At 27.8% G+C, this 21,240-nt stretch overlaps 2 protein-coding genes across 2 annotated transcripts in view; one reads left to right on the top strand and one right to left on the bottom strand.

Annotated features, from left to right (window-relative positions):
* The window catches only part of TfIIS (RNA polymerase II elongation factor), a 438,108-nt gene that overhangs the window by 264,406 nt on the left and 152,462 nt on the right, over positions 1–21,240 (top strand). The window lies entirely within an intron of this gene.
* Positions 14,074–21,240, bottom strand: part of ZnT35C (Zinc transporter 35C) — an 85,303-nt gene continuing 78,136 nt past the window's right edge. The window contains exon 5 of the mRNA XM_065500395.1: positions 14,074–14,257. Coding sequence (XP_065356467.1) covers positions 14,074–14,257 — 184 coding nt within the window. The remainder of the gene's footprint in view (positions 14,258–21,240) is intronic.

Here is a 21,240-nt window from a genome sequence, read left to right as displayed (position 1 = left end):
CTAGAACAGAACTAGAACAGAACTAGAACAGAACTAGAACAGAACTAGAACAGAACTAGAACAGAACTAGAACAGAACTAGAACAGAACTAGAACAGAACTAGAACAGAACTAGAACAGAACTAGAACAGAAGTAGAACAGAACTAGAACAGAACTAGAACAGAACTAGAACAGAACTAGAACAGAACTAGAACAGAACTAGAACAGAACTAGAACAGAACTAGAACAGAACTAGAACAGAACTAGAACAGAACTAGAACAGAACTAGAACAGAACTAGAACAGAACTAGAACAGAACTAGAACAGAACTAGAACAGAACTAGAACAGAACTAGAACAGAACTAGAACAGAACTAGAACAGAACTAGAACAGAACTAGAACAGAACTAGAACAGAACTAGAACAGAACTAGAACAGAACTAGAACAGAACTAGAACAGAACTAGAACAGAACTAGAACAGAACTAGAACAGAACTAGAACAGAACTAGTACTAAAGCAAAACTGGAACTATAATTTTCTTAATTCTCATTAAGACTTGCTCTTATATTTGTTTTCTTTATGTTTGAAATTAGTTTTAAAAGGTATATATTTCACACATTTAACAAATCGCATTATGTTTGTGCTTTTAATAAAATAAATATTTTTGTTTGCCATTTTTTTTTTGCTTTTGTGCTGTATTTATTTCTACACTTCTATAAAATATAAAATCATGTGTGTTTTTTTATTTATTTTTTCTTAACAACCATAAATAATTGCATTGTTGTTTTATATTTCTATATGGTTTTTATATGTACAATATTTTAGCTTGCTTTGTAGTTTATGCTCCATATAAATTGTGCTCAAAATGAGAAAAAGTGCAAAAAAAATACACATATAACACATGAACACAGCTATGTGTGGGAGGACTGAGAAGAATCGAATTTGTAAATTGTAGCGTCAAAAAGAAAATTAAACAAAAATATTGAATTAATGGAAAAACACACGATCGTGACGGTATAGGTTCGACTCTACTACCAAAAGTGTGGTAAAACTTTATACTCGGTTTAGAGATTTTGGTGAACAATTTTGTCTTATGGGCCTCCAAAGATTCTGAAAATCAGTGGGCCCTTAAAAAAAGGTGTCATCAGTTTTTGGCCAACAGCTAATTCAGACTTGGTGATACCATTTAACTTTATATGGCAATAACATAGCTAAGCATCTACCAAAAAAATATTGTTAAAATTTTTTGAAAAATTTTAAAAAAAATTTGGAAAAAATTTGTTTTCTCTTTTTTTAGACTAAGTTCCAGGGACTCATAATTTTTCACTAACAATTATGTTAATGTTTGCTTAATCTCTCACCTTATAACCCTCATACAAACATGCTCATATAAATACAACTTTATTGAACCCCTTTAATGCTTGAGATGTGTGTTTGTTAATGTTTTATTTCTTTTTTAAATATTTTTTTTTATTTTTTTGTAGTTCAAGCCTTTTATTTTATAAAAACCAGTTGTTTTTATTTCATATTTTTCTAGGTAACTTAACTTTCACACATATCAACACACACGCACAGAAATATGCTATGAAAAACAATAGTTTTCAACAGAAAAAAAAACGGCAACCTCAAACATTATACTCAACACACATGTAGTACAACAACTATAACAGAGAGAGAGAAAGAACTCAAACAAAATACAACATATGCCTGAATTTATGCTTCGTTTAATTTTCTTACTCTTAAACGTTATAAATAAAACGTTTATTTTTGTAACGCTTTTTTTCTAAAGTCTATGAGGCATTAAGTACTAAACAAAGTATGAGTTTTGGTACAAAAACAACAGCAACAACTACAAAATAAATATTTATAAAAATAAAAAAAAAAATTTAAAAAAAAAATACAATACAAAATATTATAAACAAAAAACTACATCAAAACAATTTTGCACTGAAATACACACATGCGAAAAAAAAGGAGCAACCCAAACATGAACATGAGCAAAACTATTCGTACCCATAACACTAAAACACTTGTACCCAAACACACACATACTTGCATAGATATTTCTGCATATATGTGTGTTTGCATATGTGTGTGTGTGTTTGAGTATACAGCGAGTACATTACAAACGACAAAAGCAATTAGAGTGTTGAAAATGTTTTTTTTTATTTTTGTTTCCAGTTGGTTTTATAATAGAATTTCTTTTTCTCTTAGGAAAAAAATGTAAAATGACGCGACTTTTTATATGCACAACAACTTGTATTAAGTACAACAATAACGTGAGCGTATGCATTAGAGCATACAAGGATATGTCCTTAAGCAAATGTATTTTTAAATGTTCAACATAAGTGATAACAAATAATAAAAAGAAACGAAATGCTATCAATAACTGTTAATTTCCATAGACAAATTATCGATGGCTTTACTGTTCTATAGAAAAGTTCTTGGGAACTTAACTATTCTATAGAAAAGTTCTTGGGAACTTAACTATTCTACAGAAAAGTTCATGGGAACTCAACTATTCTATAGAAAAGTTCCTTTTCTATTCTATAGAAAAGTTCCTTTTCTATTCTATAGAAAAGTTCCTTTTCTATTCTATAGACAAGTTCCTTTTCTATTCTATAGAAAAGTTACTTTTCTATTCTATAGAAAAGTTACTTTTCTATTCTATAGAAAAGTTACTTTTCTATTCTATAGAAAAGTTACTTTTCTATTCTATAGAAAAGTTACTTTTCTATTCTATAGAAAAGTTACTTTTCTATTCTATAGAAAAGTTACTTTTCTATTCTATAGAAAAGTTACTTTTCTATTCTATAGAAAAGTTACTTTTCTATTCTATAGAAAAGTTACTTTTCTATTCTATAGAAAAGTTACTTTTCTATTCTATAGAAAAGTTACTTTTCTATTCTATAGAAAAGTTACTTTTCTATTCTATAGAAAAGTTACTTTTCTATTCTATAGAAAAGTTACTTTTCTATTCTATAGAAAAGTTACTTTTCTATTCTATAGAAAAGTTACTTTTCTATTCTATAGAAAAGTTACTTTTCTATTCTATAGAAAAGTTACTTTTCTATTCTATAGAAAAGTTACTTTTCTATTCTATAGAAAAGTTACTTTTCTATTCTATAGAAAAGTTACTTTTCTATTCTATAGAAAAGTTACTTTTCTATTCTATAGAAAAGTTACTTTTCTATTCTATAGAAAAGTTACTTTTCTATTCTATAGAAAAGTTACTTTTCTATTCTATAGAAAAGTTACTTTTCTATTCTATAGAAAAGTTACTTTTCTATTCTATAGAAAAGTTACTTTTCTATTCTATAGAAAAGTTACTTTTCTATTCTATAGAAAAGTTACTTTTCTATTCTATAGAAAAGTTACTTTTCTATTCTATAGAAAAGTTACTTTTCTATTCTATAGAAAAGTTACTTTTCTATTCTATAGAAAAGTTCCTTTTCTATTCTATAGAAAAGTTCCTTTTCTATTCTATAGAAAAGTTCCTTTTCTATTCTATAGAAAAGTGCCTTTTCTATTCTATAGAAAAGTGCCTTTTCTATTCTATAGAAAAGTGCCTTTTCTATTCTATAGAAAAGTGCCTTTTCTATTCTATAGAAAAGTGCCTTTTCTATTCTATAGAAAAGTGCCTTTTCTATTCTATAGAAAAGTGCCTTTTCTATTCTATAGAAAAGTGCCTTTTCTATTCTATAGAAAAGTGCCTTTTCTATTCTATAGAAAAGTGCCTTTTCTATTCTATAGAAAAGTGCCTTTTCTATTCTATAGAAAAGTGCCTTTTCTATTCTATAGAAAAGTGCCTTTTCTATTCTATAGAAAAGTGCCTTTTCTATTCTATAGAAAAGTGCCTTTTCTATTCTATAGAAAAGTGCCTTTTCTATTCTATAGAAAAGTGCCTTTTCTATTCTATAGAAAAGGCACTTTTCTATAGAATAGAAAAGGCACTTTTCTATAGAATAGAAAAGGCACTTTTCTATTCTATAGAAAAGTGCCTTTTCTATTCTATAGAAAAGTGCCTTTTCTATTCTATAGAAAAGTGCCTTTTCTATTCTATAGAAAAGTGCCTTTTCTATTCTATAGAAAAGTGCCTTTTCTATTCTATAGAAAAGTGCCTTTTCTATTCTATAGAAAAGTGCCTTTTCTATTCTATAGAAAAGTGCCTTTTCTATTCTATAGAAAAGTGCCTTTTCTATTCTATAGAAAAGTGCCTTTTCTATTCTATAGAAAAGTGCCTTTTCTATTCTATAGAAAAGTGCCTTTTCTATTCTATAGAAAAGTGCCTTTTCTATTCTATAGAAAAGTGCCTTTTCTATTCTATAGAAAAGTGCCTTTTCTATTCTATAGAAAAGTGCCTTTTCTATTCTATAGAAAAGTGCATTTTCTATTCTATAGAAAAGTGCCTTTTCTATTCTATAGAAAAGTGCCTTTTCTATTCTATAGAAAAGTGCCTTTTCTATTCTATAGAAAAGTGCCTTTTCTATTCTATAGAAAAGTGCCTTTTCTATTCTATAGAAAAGTGCCTTTTCTATTCTATAGAAAAGTGCCTTTTCTATTCTATAGAAAAGTGCTTTTTCTATTCTATAGAAAAGTGCCTTTTCTATTCTATAGAAAAGTGCCTTTTCTATTCTATAGAAAAGTGCATTTTCTATTCTATAGAAAAGTGCATTTTCTATTCTATAGAAAAGTGCTTTTTCTATTCTATAGAAAAGTGCCTTTTCTATTCTATAGAAAAGTGCCTTTTCTATTCTATAGAAAAGTGCGCTGTTGTGTTACAGGTTTTTACTTCCTTTGTTTAAAATTCAAAATTGAAAAATAGATGGCTTTTCACCAAAAAAAAAAATTTTAAAAACAGACATTTTTTTAAAATTTTAAATAACAATTCGAAAAAATTTTTTATGCAAAAAATTAAAAAACTGAAAAAAAATGTTTGTTCACCTAAAAATATTTAAATTTTTTATTTTGAAGTATAATTAGGTGAAGGGTATATAAGATTCGGCACAGCCGAATAAAGCTCTCTTACTTGTTTTTATATAAAATAAGCACTATTTTAATAATAGCTTCATCTAAATATCAAATTTTAGTTCTAATTCAAACTTAACCGTTCTAAGTGTTAAAGAAATATTGTCTTTTAAATTTGCTCCTGTAACATCAGTTGATGTCGAAAGAACATTTTCTATGTTTAAAAATGTTTTCAGATCCAATAGACAACGATTTTTATTTGAAAATTTATGTAAATTTTTTTTGGTTAAAAATTTTGTAAAAGTTTGTTTTTTTAAGAGCATATTTTTTAAATTTTAAGAGCATATTTTAAAGTTTTTACTGCATATTTAAAGCGCCTAAAACGCTGTTTTTAGAGCATATTTCCGGTTTCCCTGATAATGACAATATATTGCTGGCTTAACATGCAAGGGCTCTAAGTCCACATTTTTTAGAAATTGAGATTTTAATGGAGTAATATACAATAAGTAAAAATACATTGATTACAAAGAAAAAAATTGGAGTTATCTCGCTTTTTGTTTTTGTTTTGTAGTGATGAGCAAAAGCGCTTAGTCCAATTTATCACAAGAAAAAGTCCCTATAAAAAGTAGAGTTTAACCATTTCTGTCAAATTGTTCAATGACATGTATTAAAACAAGTAAGAAAAAAAGGTCCGTCAAGCCCAACGCTACTCTAAGTAAATGAGCTAAATTATTTTTCTTTTAAAATTTAAAAAAGTTTTAAAAGACCGATCGCCATCAAAGTTATTTGCGTTTAATTTTATATGTATATCAAAAGTTTTAAGATATTTATACTCGTTAAAGTGATTTTTGGAAGCGGGCCCTATATGGGAGCTATGACTAATTATAGACCGATCAGCATGGAATTAGGTGACATGATTTCCATAGTATAAAGAATTTCGGGAGGACATTTGTATGGGAGCTAGGGGAAATAATGAACCGATTTCAGCCAGTTTCAATAGGCTTCGTCCTTGGGCCTAAAAAGTGTATATACCATATTTTATCGAAATGTCTTCAAAATTAATAGACTCATAAAGTGTTTCTGAGTCTATCCGTATAATCGGTGGGTGTTAGACTAATATTTTTGGACGTTACAAATATCTGGACAAACGCATTATAGCAACATATGTATATTCGGCTGTGCCGAATCTTATATAATCTTCACCAAATTGTACTTTAAAAACAAATTTAAAATATTTTAAGCTATACAAAATTTAAGAAAAAATTTTCAAAATTGCTTTTTAAAATTTAAAAAAAAAATTTCCAAATTTTTTTATTCTAAATTGTTTTTTTTCAAGTTTTTTTTTAAAATTATTAGTGAAAAACAAGTAGTAGAGCTATATTTGGCTGTGTCAAATCTTATATACTCTTTTTAAAAAAGTTTTTTCCAATTTTTTTTTTAAATTTTTTAATTTTTTTTTAATTTTATGGCAAAAATTTTTTTTTTTATGAAAAACAAAATTCGGGTTAAAATATATTTTTCCCGATTTTGACCCATTGTAGGTCCAACTTACTATTATAGCCTTATATACATCGTTGCAATGGACTTTGAAATTTCTATCATTAGATAACCATATTAATGAATTAGTTATGCAGATATAAAAACTAGTAAATAAGAAATGAAAGACAAGTTGTAAGAAAAATACCTAAGTCCATAAAAAAATACAAACTATACAATAGAAAAAGCTCTAAGTCCAAAAAACCTTGTATCTCGGCAAATACAAAGAAAATACAAAAAAAAAATTGCGTTTACAGAATTCAAAAATATTTACGCAAAAAAAAGTTTGAATGTTTTTTGGCTCTCCTGTAAAATTTTAAAATATGGACTTAGAGCCTTTGCATGTTAAGCCAGTGATATGTATAGTATCATAGATGGGCACTTTGCAGTACCAGTAGTTTTTCAGTATATATTTTATTTTACTGGTACTGCAATTTTTCATTACCAGTAAATTTTTACTGATTACTGAAAAAATAAATCAGTATTCAGTAAATTTTACTGAATACTGGAAAAAAATCAGTAATCAGTAAAATTTACTGATTTCTGAAATTATTTTCAGTAATCAGTAAAATTGCAGTGTCTAGAGATTTTCACAGTCACTCACTTTCATTCGACAACGTAGAATGGCCCTTTGAAGTACCATTACTTACTAAGTACTTACCTTCAATGACATTTCCGTGTTAATATTGACATCAATTGAAGTTTTTATTTTTTAATTTTTTGTGAAAATCTCTAGATACTGCAATATTACTGATTACTGAAAATAATTTCAGTAATCAGTAATCAGTAAATTTTACTGATTACTGATTTTTTTTTTCAGTATTCAGTAAATTTTACTGATTACTGCAATTTTTTTCAGTAATCAGTAAAATTTACTGAATACTGTTTTTTTTTCAGTAATCAGTAAAATTTACTGGTAATGAAAATTGAAGTGCAGTACCAGTAAAATAAAATATATACTGAAAAAGTACTGGTACCGCAAAGTGCCCATCTATGATATGGATATCCAATAATGAAATGGCGTATATAAGGCTTAAGTAGTCGGACCTACAATGAGTAAAAACCGGGAAAAATATTTTTTACCCCCAATTTTTATTTACCAAAAAAAATTGTTTGTCAGAACTTGAAAATCGACCTAGGCGGAGACTTAATAAAACCGTTATCAAAGATTTTGAAACACTGTCAAAATTTTGAGTTATTTTTATAAAACTGTTTTAAGGTAGGTTGTATTTGCAAAAGTTATTAAACTTTTTCGAAAAAAGTTCAAAAAAATTTACCTGGTATATTAAAAACTGTACAAATATTTGTTTGTATAGTTTTTTGTTCTATTCATATACAGACGAAAAATTTCAACATAAATATTATGATTTAATTTCATTGATTTCAATTCATAACATTTATAAATAATTTCTTAAATAGTACACAGAAAAAAATTGTAAAAGTTATTAAGTAATTGAAAAAAATGTTTGAAATGTGATTTAAATTTTCAATATTTTTTTAATTCAATATATTTATTTTAATACTCATATCAACAATTTCATTTAGATATTTATTAACAATTTCTGTTGTTAAACTTCAATAGGAATATTATATTGAAAGTAACAAAAATAAATGTGTCAAAAAATAAAATAAAAATAAAAATTTAAGAAAATATACACATTTTTTTGTTTCATAATTAATTTAACAATATAATTGATCAATATGACAAAATCATTGTTAAGATACAATTAGTTGATTGTTAACAACTTTATTTAATATTACAAACTCATTTTTAAAAAAAAATTGTTGGGTGTTAACAATTTTAAGTAACAAATATACTTTTTGTATTTACAAAAAATATTGTTGGTGCCTTTTTAATTAAAAAAATAATTGTATTGACGAATTTGGTAATTAATATGACAATTAATTTGTCGCAATTTTTTTCTGTGTATGATTTTTTCATATTTTATGTTTTCAAAAAGAAGGCTTGAAAAATATAATTTTAATTTCATTTATATTTTTATGTTGTTTATAATTTTTTATGATTTTTAGCTACAAAATGAGAAAATATGCGCGAAATTGATTCAATTTCTTTAAGAGGATGATATGCTTAATATTTATGGATGTTTTATTATGTCTAATGAAATTTTTTTGTCATTCCGTTTGTAATTTCTACAATATAATTTTCCGACTGAAATTTTTTTTTAAAATTTAAAAAAAAAATTAATGTAAAAAATTAAAAAAAAAATTAATAACAATTCAATTTGTTATAAAATATTGTTAAATTTACGTAAATTTAGCAAAAATTTTAGTCATGTACAATTTTATAATCTTTATGATTATGTTCTTATTTTGAATGAAAAAAAGATTGGAAAAAAAAGTCATGTTCGATTAATAATATTTATTACAAAATTCATTCCAATTAAGAATTTCTTTTTTCTTTGTATGCGTTGGGGGAGAAAATATTAAAAGATGAATTAATGAAAAGTTAAATAACTTTTACAATTTTTATCCGATTTGAAAAATTAAAATTTAGAACTAAATTTTCTTTATCAAAATAAGCAATGAAAATTTACTAAAATCAAAAAAAAAATATAAATTTTGACAAATGAATCACAAAATGCACGCAGTTTTAAAGCGTAATCAGTTGTCTTTCCAATCCCGTTAAACATTTAATAGTCGGACAAAAACTGACTGAGTTATAGTTCGATAAGTTGACTAACATCACTTAAAACGGGTTTTTCAGAATAACTTCTGAATTTAAGAGTGTTTCTGAAATATTTTGACACTATTTGTAATGTACTCAGCAAGTCCTGAGTTTTTTTTCCACTATAGCACCGTGTAATTGGAGAATGAATCAAAACCTGTGATCACTTAAATTTTCCATCCCCAATTAAGGAGTGAGATCGAAAAATTCTTAACATACATATATGTTTATAAAAAAGAAACCACTAAACTTACAGCTTTAATTTTTTTTTTATTTGATTGAAATTATTATTACAATTTACAAAAAAAATTATTTTTATAGTTTTAATCACTAGTGATGAAATTTTGAACCTTTTTCGGAAACCCTTCCATTAACGTTTTTATAGTGCTTTCTGTCACTTTGCTCGAACATGTAGTCCATCTCCGTTTAAAATCTACCACACTTTTGGACACCTTTTTTGTACTCTTCAATTCTCTTTTAACAAGAGCCCAATATCTCTCCACTGGCCTTAGCTCCGGGCAGTTTGGAGGATTTGCCTCTCTTGGTACAAATACCACATTATTGTTCTTGTACCACTCAAGGGCTTGTTTGCCATAGTGACAGGATGCCAAGTCAGGCCAAAAATAAGTGGACACATTATGAAGTCTTATGAATGGAAGCAGCCTTTTTTGTAAACATTCCTTGATGTAAATTTCGGTATTTATAGAGCCCGTTGTAACAAATGAGTGGCTTCTTTTGCCGCAACTGCATATTGCTTGCCATACCAAGAACTTTCTGGGAAATTTTGTCTGCTTTTGGGTCCTAAACTTTTCTTCAACATTCCCTCGAGCATCAGCAACATAAAATTTTTGACCTGGAAGTTGCGAAAAATCTGCCAGAACATACGTTTCGTCATCCATTATGCAGCAAGAATATTTTTTTATAAAACTTGACTTCAATTTCCGTGCTCTGTTTTTGGCCTCTAAATTTTTAGTAGCGTTCCTGTCAGGAACTTTTTGAGCCTTGTATGTTTTTAAACCTGCATTAGCTTTAACTTTTCGTACCAAATAGTCCGAGCACTGAGCTAACCGGGCTGCTTTCCTACCGGATGTGTTGGGAGCTCTTTTGAAAATGCGTTCTATTTTTTTGGCTTTAGAAACATCATGTGGACCATTCCTTCTACCTGAACCAGGTTTTCTATCAACTGACAAGTTCTCCCGGTACTGTTTAATAACATTGGAAACAGTTTGACGGCAGACCTTTGTATGCTTGGCCAACTTTTTGTAAGACCAAGTTGGGTTTTGTTGAAAATATTTAATAATTTCAGTACGCACTTTTTTCTGGTCACTCATTTTAATCAGATTAACAAAAAAATTAATATAATTGACATTACACATAATAACTGACATGTTTTTCAAAGGTAACTTGATCAAAAAAAAATTCAAATAATACTTGGGTTAAAAAATGTAATGAAAAACGTGTGTTAAGAATTTTTCGATCTCACTCCTTAATTCCGGTATACAAACATGATTTTTGCAGTAAAACTCTTTAAAGGGTTGTATAGCTATTAATAGTGGTCGAACTTGCTCCCAACATAATTTGTAATCAATTCTACATTGTATAAAGAAAACGATGATTCTGTTTATATATTTGCCAGCAGAATGAATATCTAAATTTGAACTTTTTTTTATACAAAATTGTTTCTCGGTGAGAAAAACTTAAACGTGATTGAAATGGTTGAAGTACCAAAATCAGTGATTACTTGATTTCTATCACTTACTATCTAAAATTTAACATTTCCCTTGAAATATAAAATTTATGAAATTTTCTAACTTAACGTATGAGTAATATTAATTATGAAAAAACTTTAGTTTAAAGTTAATAACTTTAATTCTGTTTAAGGGATTTTATAATAAATTAATGCGTTGCAAAGCTAACAAATTTCTACACATTTCCACATCCTTAAGGTTTTGATCGTAATATCATTTCTTAAGTTATTTAAGTTCAAATTTTATAATTTTATGAAAAATTTAAAAAAAAAATAAAAATATGGATTTTTAAAACACGTTTAAGCCTTTTTAAATAGTTTTTTGAAATTAAGATATATATCAGTTAAAAGCCTAACATTTAAGCTTTTAATATTTGTATTAGTTTTAAGAAACATTAATCTAAAACCAGAGTTATAAGGTATTAACAGAAATAAACTCTAAATTAATATTAATCATACGCCACCTTACAAAATTATACAAATGTTATATTTTTAACTGAATACAGATAAATAACAAACTGATAATGTTGGTAAAATGTTAGATAACTTATTTTGTTTGCCATTTGTGGTTTATTTTCCAATATTACGGATATATTGGAGGATTTAATAGACTAAAAAATTTTGTTCATTTTATGATTTTATTAAAACAAATTGGTTCTATAATTTGATTTGAGTTTCCTTAAAAACACTACTTCAGTTGGTCCCCTTACTGTATCCTTGGTTAAATTTTCCAGCAAACAACATTTGTTGTCGTATGCTGAATGTCTGTAATGTAAGAAATACCTGTGTTAAATGCAATCAAAGAGCACATACCTTTTTAGTGGTATGAATATCTAATGTTTTAAGAAAACCAGAAAAAAAACTGGGGAATTTTTTTTTCAGGTTCAACATGTAAAATATGCTCTTGCAGCTGATGGATTTTAATGACATTTTGTTGCTAACATATATAGTTTTTGTAGCTAAATTAAAAAGCTTTAAATGTTTCGAAACTATTTAAACACATGCCTGCTTTAAACATCAATCTTTTTTTCTAGTTTTTTCTCCCAAAATTTAGCTGACATTTGTTTTTTTGCTCCTTTTTCAGTGTGTTATTTTGTTTATACTTCTAATTCGTGTTAATACACGTTGGAAATTTTAATCACTTGGCTATTTTTTTCCACAGATTTTCACTACTTGTACTTGTTCTTTAAATTAGCCAACTTGTATGTGCCAAACACGTTTATCAAACAATTTCAAGTGGCAAATACAGTTAAAAGCAGCACTACCACTAAGATTTTTCTTTTTTTTGTGGTAACAAGACAAGAATCTCTAAAAGAAATAATAGAAAAAACTGCCAACGTTCGCTAAATACATAATAATAAAAGCCAAAATGTTGGAAGAAATACTTCAAGTTGCTAAAGAACAAAAAAATTGTCAAGCAAAAAGTAGTTGTTAAGCCAAGATTTTATGCTGCAAAAATTATAAACTAAAGTGTAAACACAGCAAACTAAAATACAACAAATACGAAGCCAACAAAAAGAAAAAATATAGCTAAAACTGTTGACATAATTCTCTGGCCAAAAAACTGCTAAAACCAGATGAACACTGAAATAATATAAACAAAACAAAATAACAAAAAAAAAAAAAAAAACTTTTAAGCAAATAACAGAAATAGTTGTTAACACAACGAGAGAATAATAAATAAAATAATGAAAAATAATTTAATTTTTTTAATAAATTTCCAGAGAAAATTAATTTTTTAAAACTAAACACTCAAAACCAACAGACTGGTAAAATAAACACAATAACAGGAAATTAGTTTTTAGAAAAATTGACAAAAATAGAAAAATTAAAAAAAAAAAATTAAATTGAAATGTTTAAAGTTTAAACATTTTCAATGAGTAGAACTAAAATTATAGACTAAGTAGTAGCTTGGTATTTTAGCTTTTAAAATCATTAACAACTTTTCAAATCCCTCAGCACAAACAAAAGTTATAGACACTTTAACAAAGTAACCTCCTAATTAATATTAATCATACGTCACCATGAAAAATTTTCAAAAATTTAATTTTTTAACCAAAAGCTTATGGATTGAAAGACAAATCAAGTGATTAGATGAACACTGAAATGATATAAACAAAACAAAACAAAATAACAAAAAAAAAAAAAACTTTTAAGCAAATAACAGAAATAGTTGTTAACAAAACGAGAGAATAATAAATAAAATAATGAAAAATAATTAAATTTTTTTAATAAATTTCCAGAGAAAATTAATTTTTTAAAACTAAACATTCAAAACCAACAGACTGGTAAAATAAACACAATAACAGGAAATTAGTTTTTGGAAAAATTGACAAAAATAGAAAAATTAAAAAAATAAATTTTAAATTAAAATGCTGAAAGTTGAAATACTTTATATAAATAGAACTAAATTAATAAACTATTTAATAGCTTAATATTGTAGCTTTTTAAATCACTAACAACTTTTAAAATCCTGCCCCAGAAACAAAAGTTATAGGCATTTAAACAATGTAGCCTCCTAATTAATATTAATCATACGACACCCTAAACAGATTTATAAAAATTAAATTTTTCAAACAAAACAGTATGAAATAAAATAAAAATAAAGTGAATATGATATAACTTTAATAAAATACCCATATAACTAAAGTTAACTTGTAGTTATGTCAAAAGTTTAATAAATAAAGGATAACTTTCAGAACTACTTAATTTAAAAATATGTTTTTAAATGTTATATATTTGAGCCTCCACATGAACTATCAAGAAGTTATTCAAATTCTATTTGACTAATATTTTAGCTTTGAAAATCATTAACAACTTTTAAAATCATTCAACAGAAACAAAAGTTATCGGTAGTTTAATAACATAGCCTCTTAATTAATATTAATCATACGTCGCCCTAAAAAATTTTCAAAAATTTAATTTTTTAACCAAAAGCTTATGGAATAAAACACAAATCAAGTGAATATGATATAACATTAGTAAATTACCCATCTTACTAAAGTCTCTATGTAGTTATGTCAATTGTGAAATAAATAAAGGATATCTCAATAAGTCTTTTAAGTTCTACTAGAACTGGCTTTTAAAGTGATTTAATTTTAGTTACGGTTTTTTGCGTTTAAACAATTAATTCTTACAAATTAGTTTACTTATGTACTTACATTATATTCACCACAATGGCCAGACCTGATGTTATTAACATTATATTCGCCTTTAACTCGAAATCCTGATTTATGACACGCTGTATGGCCAGCCATACCAAAATGGCGGTAATAAACCAAATCATAACAACAGAAGCCAAAGCTCCAATTACCTCAGCACGATACCAGCCAAAGGACATGCTAAAAAATAATGAAATGAAAAAGGAAAACAAAGAAATTAGCAACAAAATAATAAAAGTAAATAAGAATAAATATGAATGAAAAAAACTAAAATGAATGTAATATCCTAAATGAATATCGAAATAAAAAGCTAAGAAAATCAGTGATCAGTTAATTTACCTAAAAATAATTGATATTTCCCTTTAAATATAAAATTCAAAATTTTTCTAATGCAACGTATGAGTAATATTAATTATGCAGTAACTTTAGTTTAGTAATAACTGTAGTACTTTTTAATGGATTTTAATATAAATTACTGCAATTAAAAGCTAAGGAATTTCTACATATTTCCAGGTATTTAAGGTTTATGTTATAAAATTGTGTCGCTAGTAATTTGTGTTTAAATTTAATATTTTGTTAGTAAATTTAAAACAAAATGTTTAAATAAAGATTTTTCAAGACTTTTTTAGGTCTTTTTAAATAGTTTTATGGATTCTGAATAAACAGCAGATAAAAGATTAATATCTAAGCTTTCTATAACTTAATTTGTTTTACAAAACGTTAAACCTAAATCACAGTTATAGGGAATTAACAAATATAAACTCTAAATTAATATTACTCATACGCCACCTTTAAAATTTAACAAATGTTATATTTTTAACTGAATAGTGTTAAAAAGAAAACTGAACAATATTTACAGACTTATAGCCACTTTTACGTTTTGCTTAACCCTCCGTTAGTCGCAATCATTTTCAATCGAGACTAGTCACAATGTATCAAATTGATATCAATAAAAAAAGGGCGTTTCAAAAATAATCTCTTCACGTTTTATTTTGAAAACATAAAAACAATATTAAATGCAATATATATAAAAGAGTAATACAAAAAAAATTGCAGTAAAAATATTATTTTATCAAAAAATAGCTTAAAATTTAAGGTGTTTAAAAAAATTTAGAAAAAAAAATGTGTGCCTGTATCAACCAGATCAGTTGCGAGTAATGGAGGGTTAATTTTCATACAAAATCGATTTTTGGTTGAAAATATAAGTGATCACAGATGATCGTCCTTTTTCCATTAGGACCAATATTAACCGATTTATAGCCACTTTTACGTTTTGCTTAATTTTCATAGAAAAAATCGATTTTTGGTAACAAATGTAAGTGATCACACATAATCGTCCTTTTTCCATTTGGACTAATATTTACGGAATTATAGCCACTTTTATGTGTTTCTTAATTTTCATATAAAAAATCGATTTTTGGTTGAAAATATAAGTTATCACAGATGATCGTCCTTTTTCCATTTGGACCAATATTTACGGAATTATAGCCACTTTTATGTTTTTCTTAATTTTCATATAAAAAATAGATTTTTGGTTGAAAATATAAGTGATCACAGATGAGCGTCCTTTTTCCATTTGGACCAATATTTACGGAATTATAGCCACTTTTATGTTTTTCTTAATTTTCATATAAAATCGATTTTTGGTTAAAAATATAAGTGATCACAGATGATCGTCCTTTTTCCATTTGGACCAATATTTACGGAATTATAGCCACTTTTATGTTTATTTTAATTTTCATTTTTTGGTTAAAAATATAAATGATCACAGATGAACGTCCTTTTTTCATTTGGACCAATATTTACCGATTTTAAGCCACTTTTGATTTTCTTAATTTTCATATAAAAAATCGATTTTTGGTTAAAAATATAAATGATCACAGATGATCGTCCTTTTTCCATTTGGACCAATATTAACCGATTTATAGCCACTTTTATGATTTTCTTAACTTTCATACAAAAAATCGATTTTTGGTTAAAAATATAAGTGATCACAGATGATCGTCCTTTTTCCATTTGCACCAATATTTACGGAATTTAGCAACTTTTATGTTTTTTTAATTTTCGTATAAAAAAACGATTTTTGGTAAAAAAAAGTAAGTGATCACAGATGATCGTCCTTTTTCCATTTGGACGAATATTTACGGAATTATGGCCACTTGTATGTTTTTTTTTAATTTTCATTTTTTGGTTAAAAATATAAATGATCACAGATGAACGTCCTTTTTTCATTTGGACCAATATTTACCGATTTTAAGCCACTTTTGATTTTCTTAAAAAATCGATTTTTGGTTAAAAATATAAGTGATCACAGATGATCGTCCTTTTTCCATTTTGACCAATATTAACCGATTTACAGTCACTTTTATGTTTTTCTTAATTTTCGTATAAAAAATCGATTTTTGGTTAAACATATAGGTTCATGGCAACATATGGGTTCAAGGTAGGACTTTATGTAGTTCAATTTTAGCTTCAATCTTAGGGTTTATATAGTTAAATTTTAGCTTCAATCGTAGGTATTTATGTAGTTCGTTTTAGCTTCAATCATAGGTCTTTATGTTGTTCAAGTTCAGCTTCAATCGCAGGGCTTTATGTTGTCCAATTTTTGCTGCAGTCGCAGATCTTTATGTTGTCCAATTTTTACTGCAATCGCAGGTCTCTAGGTTGTCCAATTTTTGCTGCAATCGTAGGTCTTAATGTTGCCCAATTTTTGCTGCAATCGTAGGTCTTTATGTTGCCCAATTTTTGCTGCAATCGCAGGTCTCTAAGTTGCCCAATTTTTTCTGCAATCATAGGTCTTTATGTTGTCCAATTTTTGCTGCAATCGTATCTTTATGTTGTCCAATTTTTGCTGCAATCGTAGGTCTTTATGTTGCCCAATTTTTGTTGCAATCGTAGGTCTTTATGTTGTCCAATTTTGACTGCAATCGCAGGTCTCTAGGTTGTCCAATTTTTGCTGCAATCGTAGGTCTTTATGTTGTCCAATTTTTGCTGCAATCGTAGGTCTCTATGTTGTCCAATTTTTGCTGCAATCGTAGGTCTTTATGGTGTTAAATTTTTGTTGCAATCGTAGGTCTCTATGTTGTCCAATTTTTGCTGCAATCGTAGGTCTCTATGTTGTCCAATTTTTGCTGCAATCGTAGGTCTTTATGTTGTCCAATTTTTGCTGCAATCGTAGGGGTTTATGTTGTCCAATTTTTGCTGCAATCGCAGGTCTTTATGTTGTCCAATTTTTACTGCAATCGTAGGTCTCTATGTTCTCCAATTTAAGCTTCAATCGTATGTCTCTATGTTGTCCAATTTTTACTGCAATCGTAAGTCTCTATGTTCTCTAATTTAAGCTTCAATCGTAGGTCTCTATGTTGTCCAATTTTTGCTGCAATCGTAGGGGTTTATGTTGTCCAATTTTTGCTGCAATCGTAGGTGTTTCTGTTGACCAATTCTTGCCGCAATCATAGATCTCTATATTGTCCAATTTTTGCTGCAATCGCAGGTCTCTATGTTGTCCAATTTTTGCTGCAATCGCAGGTCTCTATGTTGTCCAATTTTTGCTGCAATCATAGGTTTTTGTGTTGTCCAATTTTTGCTGCAATCGTAGGTGTTTCTATTGAGCAATTTTTGCCGCAATCATAGGTCTTTATGTTGTCCAAATTTTGCTGCTATCGTAGGTCTTTATGTTGTCCAATTTTTGCTGCAATCGTAGGTCTTTATGTTGTCCAATTTTTGCTTCAATCGTAGGTCTTTATGTCGACCAATTTTTTCTGCAATTGTAGGTCTTTATGCTGTCCAATTTTTGCTGCAATCATAGGTTTTTATGTTGTCCAATTTTTGCTGGGATATTGTAGAAATTTTGTGCAATTATAAAAACATCCTCATTCCTATGAACCCGCTTATATATCTCTAATATTTCATTACATTCATTTATCTACCTTTTATGCCCCTAACAGGTATGCTTTAGATTTTATTTTCCTATTAAATATTCTTAAAACTATGCTATGCTTTTCTCTTTATGAATTATAGTTCTAATTCATAACTATTAAATTAATTAATTTGTTTCTTCCCAAAAAAATAATAGTTAAATTCCAAAAATTCGTTTTAACATCTTAAAGACAAAAAATATTTCTGTAAATGGCCGCAAAAGTTTACTCTCTTGCTTTTATACATTTAATGGCATTTAATTTGTGTTTTCTGTGGCCCTCAAATAAAAAAATAAATAAAAATTATATTTGTTTATACAATATTTGTTGTTTGTTTTTTGGACAGCCTTGAAGTATGCAACAATCTAATAAAATAATTGCATAAATAAATTATATGTTTTTTTGTACCGACATTGTTGGTTATTTTGTTGGTCTATTGTATGGCAGCATAAGAATGGTGTTTGTTTAACAACAATTTATTAAATTTTAAAATGCTCGAGTAACAACAGCAGCAGCAGCAGCAAAAACATGCAATTTCTCTTTAACTGGTCCCCTTTTGTATGCATGTTTTTGCAGATATTTCTTTAACAAACCCCCAAAGTATGCTTTAAAACTAAATGTTATATTACATTATTGTTTGAAAGTAAAGCAGAAAGAGAGCCTGCTTAGTTAGTATCTGTTGGAGTTTGGGGTTTGGAGATTTTGTGGTGGAGTACAAAAATTTTATAAATCTAGAAAATGTAGCAAACTTCTTGATGCATGTTACGCTTTTGTAGCAGCAGCAACAGCAGCACACCCATTATAATAGACCAGCCTGTATGACCACAATTGCAATGAAAATGAAATTTTCTGCTAAACCATTGTGTAAATATAAATGTCTGTTGTATACTGTTTGTTGCATTTGTGATAAATTAGGCTTGTCAACTTTTAAGGGCAGTCTTTTTCTCTTCTACCAACTGCACCCTTTCCAAAACGAACCTAAAAGTATGCTTTAGCAAAAATATAAACTATGTTTATAACCTGCATACTTAAGTACTTTCAGTTGCACACACAAATATTTATTAAGGTTTGTCTTTTGTTTTCCAAAAAAAAAAACAATTGTTTATGCTCCCATATACCTATTCCCTGCAATATTTTCCGGAAATAAGCAAAATTTTCGCCAAATTAGTTGCCATATATTTTTGCGCCATAATACACCACAAAAACTTTTCTGCAAATTTCAAATGTATGCAAGAAAAATACGAAAATAAAAATACTTGAAAAATAATATTATCCAGACATTAAGGCAAAAGTTTGTTTGTTTTTTTTCTGCCACTCTGTTGATGATTTCCAAAGTAAGTGCAAAATGTTTTGGTAGCTAAAGTATAGCCTCTATTAGGGCGTTTCTTTTTAGTTTGTTTAGGTAATTTTCTGTATGTTAATCTCATGTATGTATATAAAATTTGTGTTTTTATTAGTTTCTCCCAGAGAAGTTTCTTAATTTTTTTTTCTAGTTTTGCGAGTAAATTGAAAATTACATTTTCATTTTGTTAAACAAACATGGTGCTAGAGTCATATTATAGAAAATACATTTCTTTTTCTTTTATTTTCATGCAATTTGCATACATTTAGGCTATGTGTGGTAATAGAAAAAGTTTGTGGGTTTTGTTTACTTGGAAATTTAATGAAAAGTTTTTGAATTTGTTTATGTTTTACAACAATTAATTTGTTTAATTTGTAAATTGTAGTAGCACAAAAAGAGGGCTATTAAAGCTATACCAAAAATAATGCTCAACAAGAATAGAATAAGATGTAAAAATGAAGAGAACTTGAACCTAAACTAGAACTGAACTAGAACTGAACTAGAACTGAACTAGAACTGAACTAGAACTGAACTAGAACTGAACTAGAACTGAACTAGAACTGAACTAGAACTGAACTAGAACTGAACTAGAACTGAACTAGAACTGAACTAGAACTGAACTAGAACTGAACTAGAACTGAACTAGAACTGAACTAGAACTGAACTAGAACTGAACTAGAACTGAACTAGAACTGAACTAGAACTGAACTAGAACTGAACTAGAACTGAACTAGAACTGAACTAGAACTGAACTAGAACTGAACTAGAACTGAACTAGAACTGAACTAGAACTGAACTAGAACTGAACTAGAACTGAACTAGAACTGAACTAGAACTGAACTAGAACTGAACTAGAACTGAACTAGAACTGAACTAGAACTGAACTAGAACTGAACTAGAACTGAACTAGAACTGAACTAGAACTGAACTAGAACTGAACTAGAACTGAACTAGAACTGAACTAGAACTGAACTAGAACTGAACTAGAACTGAACTAGAACTGAACTAGAACTGAACTAGAACTGAACTAGAACTGAACTAGAACTGAACTAGAACTGAACTAGAACTGAACTAGAACTGAACTAGAACTGAACTAGAACTGAACTAGAACTGAACTAGAACTGAACTAGAACTGAACTAGAACTGAACTAGAACTGAACTAGAACTGAACTAGAACTGAACTAGAACTGAACTAGAACTGAACTAGAACTGAACTAGAACTGAACTAGAACTGAACTAGAACTGAACTAGAACTGAACTAGAACTGAACTAGAACTGAACTAGAACTGAACTAGAACTGAACTAGAACTGAACTAGAACTGAACTAGAACTGAACTAGAACTGAACTAGAACTGAACTAGAACTGAACTAGAACTGAACTAGAACTGAACTAGAACTGAACTAGAACTGAACTAGAACTGAACTAGAACTGAACTAGAACTGAACTAGAACTGAACTAGAACTGAACTAGAACTGAACTAGAACTGAACTAGAACTGAACTAGAACTGAACTAGAACTGAACTAGAACTGAACTAGAACTGAACTAGAACTGAACTAGAACTGAACTAGAACTGAACTTGGACTAAACAAGAGCTTTTTATCAATCTATTCTTCAGCTTTCTGCGTGGCAATTCCCTCCTTCTTGTTTCTGTTTAGTTTAAAACCAGCAAACAATTTAAAACCCTAAATAATAATCATTAAAAAGTAAAATGTTCTCCTCTTTACGCTCCCTTTCTAGTTGTTCAAACATTATGAGTGAGATACACAGGGAATTCTTGAGAAGAAAAATGGCAACAGCTCTATAATCAAGAAACTACAGTTAATGCATGTGTTTTTACAATATAAATTTTTTACCAAACATTGATGTTGTGCTGTGTTTTTTTTCGTAGTAAGCTTTTAGGCT

The sequence above is a fragment of the Calliphora vicina genome, chromosome 2, assembly GCF_958450345.1.
Source record: "Calliphora vicina chromosome 2, idCalVici1.1, whole genome shotgun sequence".
NCBI lineage: Eukaryota > Metazoa > Arthropoda > Insecta > Diptera > Calliphoridae > Calliphora > Calliphora vicina.
Note: the sequence above shows the minus strand (reverse complement) of the source record. Positions and strands in the feature narration are given on the sequence as shown.